Source organism: Mchenga conophoros, linkage group LG6 (genome assembly GCF_057382185.1).
Source record: "Mchenga conophoros isolate Kocher_MC1m ecotype Shallow Benthic linkage group LG6, M_conophoros_male_GT1.1, whole genome shotgun sequence".
Classification (NCBI taxonomy): domain Eukaryota; kingdom Metazoa; phylum Chordata; class Actinopteri; order Cichliformes; family Cichlidae; genus Mchenga; species Mchenga conophoros.
This window is the reverse complement of record NC_140531.1, coordinates 4,294,428-4,303,026: the sequence shown is the minus strand read 5'-3', so window position 1 is coordinate 4,303,026 and position 8,599 is coordinate 4,294,428. Positions and strand designations below refer to the sequence as shown.

At 39.4% G+C, this 8,599-nt stretch overlaps 1 protein-coding gene across 1 annotated transcript; it reads right to left on the bottom strand.

The window, feature by feature from the left end:
- Positions 1-332: 332 nt before the first annotated feature.
- Positions 333-8,318, bottom strand: fam161a (FAM161 centrosomal protein A). The gene is made up of 7 exons (XM_085275880.1): positions 7,888-8,318; positions 5,967-6,235; positions 4,306-5,535; positions 3,900-4,067; positions 3,600-3,699; positions 1,368-1,507; positions 333-1,273 (listed from the first exon to the last, which is right to left on the bottom strand). The coding sequence occupies exons 1-7, from the start codon at positions 8,041-8,043 to the stop codon at positions 991-993; spliced, it is 2,346 nt and encodes a 781-aa protein (XP_085132006.1). The 5' UTR covers positions 8,044-8,318; the 3' UTR covers positions 333-990.
- Positions 8,319-8,599: the final 281 nt, after the last annotated feature.

Below are 8,599 nucleotides of genomic sequence, written 5' to 3'. Positions count from 1 at the left end.
GAGCGCCGCGTAAAATTTGGACTAAGCACCCGCCTACTGAGCATCTAATTGGTTCAGCCATTGATTTCGTCACGCTTTATCATGGGCTGTTTGAAGCTGTCAATCTGGCTCATCTCCCTCCCCCTGTTTATCTTCCACTCTGACCTCTGCCTAAGGCCCAAAGCAACAAATACTGAATTACTTAAATGCTTAACCAAATTACACCATTTTTAGTTCTTAAATGAGTGGCTTTTTTTCTACACGAGTCGTCATGATATAACCGAGGCCATGTGTCCAGGAATGCCAGTCAATGAAATATTTCACATAACTAGAAATCTTTTATTCTAAGCCAATACAAAAAAGGACAGCTATCGATTAAGTATTTATATATAACACATTTTGACGTGCTAAAAGAAAACATGCACATTTAACAATTAAATAATATAACTATCTGAGAATATACTCCAAACATTCAAGTTACATTTTGCTGTTTCTTTATTAAGTTTATTTTCAGTGATAGTTTGATTTAGTTGAATTTAGACACTGCTTAAAAAGTGGGAAAATGTTAAGAACTAAAGCAGTACATCACAACAAAAAATATGAACTATTAGTACTAATTCAGGACACATTCTGATCATGGAGTGCTAGAAAAGACCAGTGAAACACAAGGTTCTCCTAACAGGGCAAGTCAAAGTGTGTGTTGTGACAATGGCTTGTGGCTGTGTCTGAAGTTACTTCCTCAAGCATGAAATTTGTGTTACTGTTATGCTTTCTAGTAAGTAAAATAAAGTCGTTATCTTAAATGTATGGTAATGAAATCACATAATGCAATCATTCACATCTGTCACAGCCATGACACAAAAATGATAGAAAACTAGAAAAAATAGTGAGTTTCAAGGGATGAAACAAGACAGCTCAAGCTTGAAAGTCCTATAATAAAGAAACATTAACCTTTCACAATTTGGTCAGATTTCTCTCTCAGAGAAAGAACACATGATGACATTTAAAATATCAGTCCTCTGCCTCCTGCTCCTTAGTGTCAGCAGCATGTTCACTGTCTTCTGAGTAATTCTCGTGATCGTCTGAGTATTGGTAACTTTCATCAGAATAATGGCAATCATCCCCAAGACAATCCTTCTCTGTGTGGTGACTGTCTTGGTAATTAGACGAGACCTCGTCGCTTTCCTCGTCTGCTCTTCCTCCCTCCTTCTCGGCTGGATCATCCACATCATCATCCAGGAAGACTTTCCTATAGTGAACTGGTTCATAACCCAGGTCTGCTTCCTCAAGGTCACTAATTATTAAAAGAACATAATGAGTAGTGTACCGACTACTTATTAACAGATAGAATACTGAGTTTAGTAAGTTTGTAAGCGTCACAGATTTACCTCTGCTTGCTCTCGCTGGATGGAGATAATTTGGGTGAAGATCCTAATTTGCCTGCTTTACTGCTGATAAACTCCTCTGTCACGTCACATCCATGCAGGGTGTTGGTGTAGTGTTTATCTGCAGCCTGTTTGGCATTCCTCTGTTACAGCAGGACAAATTCAAACTATTAGAATAATTAAAGATGTACTGTAAAGAAGGAATATGTTCTACTTAAAGAACATATTCCATTTAATTACTTAAGAAGTAGTAAAGAAAGTAATATAAGTTAATGGCAGTCACAATTTTTATAAATATCATAAAATCATGATAAATTATGATATTTATGATATAACTTGGTAATAAGCAATAGTCATATGAACAAAAAATATATGATCATGAAAATATGGTGATGGAATAGGATGATGAACAGGTTGTTTGAGATAGAAATTCAAACTGGAATAATTCATATTTTTGTGCTGCTGTCATTTTAAACAAAAAGTTTACTTTTTTGACAAGAAATGCCACCTTGGCAGGACCCTGTTTTTGGGTACTTGTGTATGTGTGTGTGTTAAAATGTGTTAAACCAGGCTGGGTTTAACCTGATTGCTGTGAAACAGCTGTTTCACCCTCATTCAACCCCAGCGACTTTGAGTGACCAGAAGTTCTCGCCTGCCTGACTTTCACCTACCGGAAATAGCCCCCTGACTGTAACCCCTAGCCATGATCTTGAACTTCTCCCAGACCCATCAATAAAGTCATTTCAGAGAGGCAGGCTCTCGCTTCAGCCACTAAGAGACTGTGGGACAGTTTTGATCTGAATTTATGGCCTTCTGACGAGTTAAGTACGCAGAGTTTTTGAAATCAACCAAGACAGCTTTGCAGACTTTGCAGAAATACACAAGTCCTTACCAGCTGCTCCACAACTCAGTCTTGCTGGTCCCCTCACCACATTCAGGCGTATTCCCACTTACAACATTGCTCTTTCAGATTTTTTTTAATAAAATGCCAAAGAGCCATTTTTAACCTCCAGTAAAGAAGACTTTGCATTCATTTGGTCCCCAAATAAGGGTCCAATGTGGCATTTTTGGTCAAAAAAGTAAACCTTTTGGTTTAAAATGATAGCAGCACAAAAATATAAATTATTCCACAGGTTGAATTTCTATCCTAACCTCCTAAGACCCGAACTCTTCCACGGCATGCATTTTTGATTTCTCTTTGATATTTGGGCTGATTGGGACCCAATGAATGTAAAAACAAAGAATGACCAGATTTTTTTTTTACCTGATTTTTGTTTCTAAGAAAAATGAGAACCACATATGAGGATATTTGTTTAAAATTTCGATAGAACAGTAGCAGTATAATGTCCTCGTAAGTGGATATCAGGCCCTTGTAGAGCAAAATTGAGTATTTTGGTCTAAATAACCCAAAATGTGATGTCCACATATGTGGACGCAGGTCCTAGGAGGTTAAACAGCTTATTCATCATCCTATTCCATCACCATATTTTCATGATCATACATTTTTTGTTCATATGATTATTGATTATTACCGAGTTATGAAATATTATAATTTTATTATAGTCATAAAAATGATGACTGCCATTAATTTTTATTACTTCTTTTATTACTTCCTAACTCATAAATCGTGGACGTAATTCACTGATTTGACATAGGGTACCATAACCAGCAAAGAGAGGGGGAGAGAGAGAGAAAGTATCATAGTGATTGTCATAGTGTGATATTATTTTGTTGTTGGATACAATGTTTGTGTAATTATCAGTAGAATGAAGGAGTGAGGAGAATAGAGGGAGGGAGAGAGAGATAGAGAGCGAGAGGACACACGGATTGTACAAGAGTGTGATAAGATAAGATAAGATAAGATAAGATAAGATAAGATAAAGACTTCATTTATTCAAAGGGAAATTCTTTTGTGAAGTTAGCTGGAAAAACAATAGTTATATTTCACCAAAAAGTTGAAATGCATTTAATGGATGCTTTGTGTGCTTTCCAGCAAGAAAAGATTTCTGCTAACATTTTACACATGAATATTTACTGCTTGGCTTCTTTGTAATTGTTCTTTCATCAAATTTAAAGCTATTTCGTTCTAATTTCCCTCACATTTTTAAATCTTTAGAGGCACATATATATCGTCATGATAAAACCCAAATGGTGTAGTAAAAGATGAAAGACAGCAGGTTTGTCATGCAGGTGATGATGTGATATGATGTGGCTATGTAGTGGTTACACAATCACCTGTGCAACTTGCTCCAACAACAGTGGCCTTCCCTTCACTCTCTCCTGCATTTCTTTGATCTCCTGCTTGTATTCCTTCCTGCGCTGAAGATCCTGTTTCCTATAAACATAAGAGTGCAGTGGATCATCTTTCTCATTAAAGAACATGGAAAAAGAAAAAAAGTGCATTTCCTTACTTTAAGACAAATATAAAACTCAACTTGAATGTACTGCATGGCCATAGGAACTTGCAACCAAGCGTTTCTTGCAAAAACCTGCTCAGCAAAGCTTAGAGTGAAAGTAGCGCTGTTTTCAGCATACCTGAACTCTTTGAGCTTGTTTGGATGGGTCTGTGAAAGAGCTAGGTGGGGGTCATTGGCCTGGGCACGTTTCAGAACTAGCCCCTGCAGCCTCTTCTCCCTTTGCATCTGCCTTTCCCTCCACCGCTCCTCCTCCTCCTCAGCCTTCTTCCTCTGCTGCAGCACCTTCCTATTCAGGTAGAAAATTTGGTCATGGATGTAGGAATGTTTACAGGTAGTGCAGGTAATTAAGCTTATGGGTGCAAAAACAAGCTATATAAGTGTATTTGGTTATAAGGGTTGCAGGGGAAGCTGGGAGGAGGCCTTCTTTTTAATCATGGAAGACAGCTGGTGAGGACTTTGTCTAAATGGGACAATTCACTGTCTCTACTAAAATGATGGAAGTTTTTGGTGCCCTAAGGTGGTACCTCACGGCCTCATGGCGCTTTTTTGTGGCATCTGTGACTTTGGCAGGGAGGACCTCCAGGCTACCTGAGAGGGATGAACAGAGGCTTGAGTTTGGCGTCCGGGTTGGCCCAGGGCTGATGTATGGCCAGCGCAGTGTTCGAGGGCTACTCTGCTCCTTCTCGATATCAGTCAGGATCCGTTCCCGGTGTGAGGAAATCTGTGATGTCCTCAGCTCAAATGGTTCACACGCAGTCGCAGGCTTTATCTCTTTTCGTTTCTCCAGATGCTTCTGGAAGCGCCTATAACTGGCATTGAAATCTGGTACCTCTTTGTTTATCTGCGGCCTGTGTGAAAAGCCATCATCCCCCCCGACTCCAGCTTTGACATCTTTGCGATTCTTCCGTTCACTGAGCCGTCGTTTGAGCATGCTCGGAGGCATGGAAGCATTGTGAAGCATCTCCTCAGCCCTCATCTGTATCTTGATAGACCGATACAGCTGCTCCTCTTTCATCTGCTCCCCTGATGCTGCTATGTAGACAGACTTTGGCACAGGCTTGGCCTTGAAGGGTTTCACTTTCTCCTGATCAGATGGTTGCAGGTGACGTAGTTGTCTCTGCTCCTTCTTCAGCCGCTCCCGCTCCAGGAAGCTGAATGGCTTCTGTATGGTCCGGAGATGCTGCTCTTCTCGCTCTCGCATGGCTCGCCGTCGTTCCTCGTTGCGCTCTTGTAGCTCATCATAAAGTGGCAGGTGAATGTGTGCAGGTACGGGGCTGGCACGGAACTTCCTCTGACACTCTGTCAGTTCTTCCAGTTGCCGTCGCAGCTCTATGTTTTCCAGTTCAATCTCTGAGCGTGTCTTTATGCCTCGCTTTCGCTGCTCAGCCTCACGTAGTGTCATCTGGAAAGGTTTTGGGACAGTTACTCTATCTTTCCGGTGCTCCCGCTCTCTATCTTTATTCCTCTGTTTCTTGTGCCCTGTTCTCTTTTGTGGTTTATTTTGGTCACTTGTTAGACTGCGCAGCGAAGCAGAGGACAGGTGGGCATGATAGGGGGACAGCTTAAAGTCCTTCCACATATTCTTGATGTGCTCTTTGGGGGAAAACAGTATGCCTTTTTCAACATTGTTGCTGGCAGTTTGATCTTCATCTGAGGAGTCTGAATGCCCAGAGACCCATCTGAGTTCAACAGCAGAGTGAGACTTCCTCAAATGACAGTGTGAAGCTGTAGCAGTAGCATGAACCCACGGCAGTCTAAAAAAAAAAAAATAGAAGAAGAAAAAACAAACTTGAACAAAAGTCATCAATAATAATACCAATTATTCAATTTATTAGTTTTGTTTAAGAAAATGCTGTGAAAAATGTCATTCACAATTTCTCAAAGCTTATTTTGTCCAGTCAGCAGCCCAGAATCTAAACAAATAAATTCCAACTATATAAAAGCCTCATAAAATTCTTAAAATTGTCAAAAGTGTCAATATCACTGGTTTATTGTTGGATACAAAAGTTGTGTGCTTTTCTCTAATCAGAAAAGGACTATGGTCACAGGTTCACATTTGCATAGCTTCACTATATGTTTTATGGGGTTTTTGTCTGTTTAGTGTTGTTCCAAAAATTCTTTACATACAGAAAGACAATGAACAAGTGTTTAGTTCCTTACATAATATTGAACAAAATCCACCCACCTCTGCCTTCCATCCATCACTGTCATATCTAATGGCTCCATGGACTTGAGCTGCAGCTTTTGGCGATACATGCTCTCCAGCTCTGCCATGGTGTGCAGGTGGGCCTTCTTCAGTTCCTCCAGCTTGCTGTAGTACTCCTCATTGGAGAAGAAGATTTGACTGAGGTCGAGGCGATCTCCTGCTGCTCTATAATTGTTTATCATGAAAGGGCCTCCTGTCCCAGCGTAGTCCTCATCACAGTAATCAGAGCCTGAGTCCTCATACTCCATCTGAAATAGTCACAACAATCTCATACTGCAATCAGCAGCCATTTTATATCTAAATATAATAAGTGACCAAAATACACTGCACTTATACACTGCCCTGCGACAGACTGGTGACCCGTCCAGGGTGTACCACGCCTCTCGCCCTATGGCAACATGGATAGGCTCCAGCCTCCCTGCAACCTTGCATAGGTGGAGGAAGATGGATGGATATGCTGTTCCAGTGTTGGATGCTTATGTTAAATATGATCAAAGTTAATAATGAGTCATAATAACAATAAAGAGGTCAGGTAATGTACAAGTAACCTCTGTGAGCCACATGAGATGTTTCCATTCTCGTTTTGTTTTTGGCTCTGTGTGTCAGTGATAGGGGATATCCTTATCTCACCAACACTTTTACTGTGGGTTCAGATGCTTCTTCCAGCTGCTGTTTATCTCTTCAATTTGCAAACGGCAGCAAATCATGAGAAGGTTTGCTGGCTTATTAGGGAGAGGAGCTAAAACAGCTTGTTTCAGACAGAGGATGGACTGAGGGGCTGTATCAAGTCCCAGTATAAGATGAATAGGTAATATCTGAGTGTGAATCATGCAAAGCTATTCTAGAAGAGTCCAAGAGGCAAAATACAGAGGTGGAAATGACCAGAATAGGTCATCATTAGATAACTTTTTGAACAATATATGTTTGGATTCAGTATATTAAATGTTGCATGGAATAAATATACGAATTGTGAAGCTGTCACGTTCATCCATTTCATGTTCCTACATCTTCAAACATAATGGCTTAACCACCACTCATTGAGCACTCCTCCAGGACTAAGCCTATTATGCTGTCACAGCAGCGACACTGACCATATGTTGAGGCACGACAGGCAGACACACAATTTACATCAGGTGTCTGCCTTCACAACTTTTTACTAAATTATCAAGATCCTTGATGGAAGAACAGCAGAAGATGAGTGATTTTAGGATTATACACTAAATGTGACATCTGATAATGTGGCTGAGATGGAAGTCCACAAATAGTATGCTAAACAAATTAAACAGATCAAATCCCTTCCACCACACAGGCTGACCTTAAACTGTCAACGGCCTGTTGGAACCAGATCAGAAACAGTGTGTGGCTTACTTCACAAAGTAAAGTCTGGATAATAATGGAGAAAAAAAACTTTAAATACAAATAGCCGATTCTACTCTGTTCAGACAGACAGTTTAAACTTAATATTTAAAATACAATGTCTCAAATTGTAATATGTCAAAGATCCCAGTAACAATAAATGTAAAGGTCTGTATAGAATGACCGGGGGTCTATCTATGTTAAATTACTATTACTAAATTATTATTATTATTATTAAAAATAAATTTTAACAATTGTCGGAACAATAAATTACTTTTTTTGCAGGATTAAAGTATTTACAGTGACTTAGTCTGCAATTTTTTCTCCAGCATGTAAGTAATGCACTTTCTGTGTGGATTTTCCTCCACCATTGAGGAAAAGGAAACATCTAAATTAACTATCTGTAAATTAACCAGAAAGCTACGGTTCATGTCAGTAAAAGAGGGCTGGCAGGCTGATTATTAGGGGATTTTTAAACAAAAGGCAGGTGTTGTAATTGATAATCGGAATCTGTACACAACAATTAAAACTCAGTAAAAATTACCTCTTTCTCGTAATCCCGGTTGTCGACGTGACCTGTAACCATGCACGGCAGGACTCTCTCGCGTTCATACGAAGCTAACGGCGCTTTGGTGTGCGGGTCTACCGGCGTTTTCAAACATGAAGTAACCAAAACGTTTTTCCGGTGAGCATTTGCCATGTTTTTGTAAATGTTGCTTTTTATTTATTTATTTTTTTAAGTTGCGTCACAAAATCACTTGTAGTAAGAGTACTCAGTCGAGATAACAAGCTCGCTCTCTATCCACATGCAGGTAGCAAGTGAAGCCCTTAGCAACAGAGAAGCTTGGTTGGGAGGGAAGTGACGGAGAGTGGCAGGAAATGAAAAGCCTTGGGCTCCATACAAATTAAAAGCACCAGAATTTGTGAAACGAATAGTTGAACAAAAAAAATAATGTTGCAATTGCCTTAATGTATTGATTAATACTATGACATAAGTTATGGATGTGGAAAAATTAATCCTCCAGAAGTACCCTTACTCACAAAATTGCAGTACCCCAAAATAAATTTTAAGTCTAAAGATATGGTTAAATCTTAAGTACTTTGCATCTGTGATGCAGATTACTTATACAAATTAGCTAGAACAATACATGATTATTTTTGAGACTTATGTTCTTGTCTGCTTTGCGTGATGGATATTTAAAAATAATTCATTTTATTTGATTCAGTGGTGAAATTTAGCAGTTATTGTTATTCTT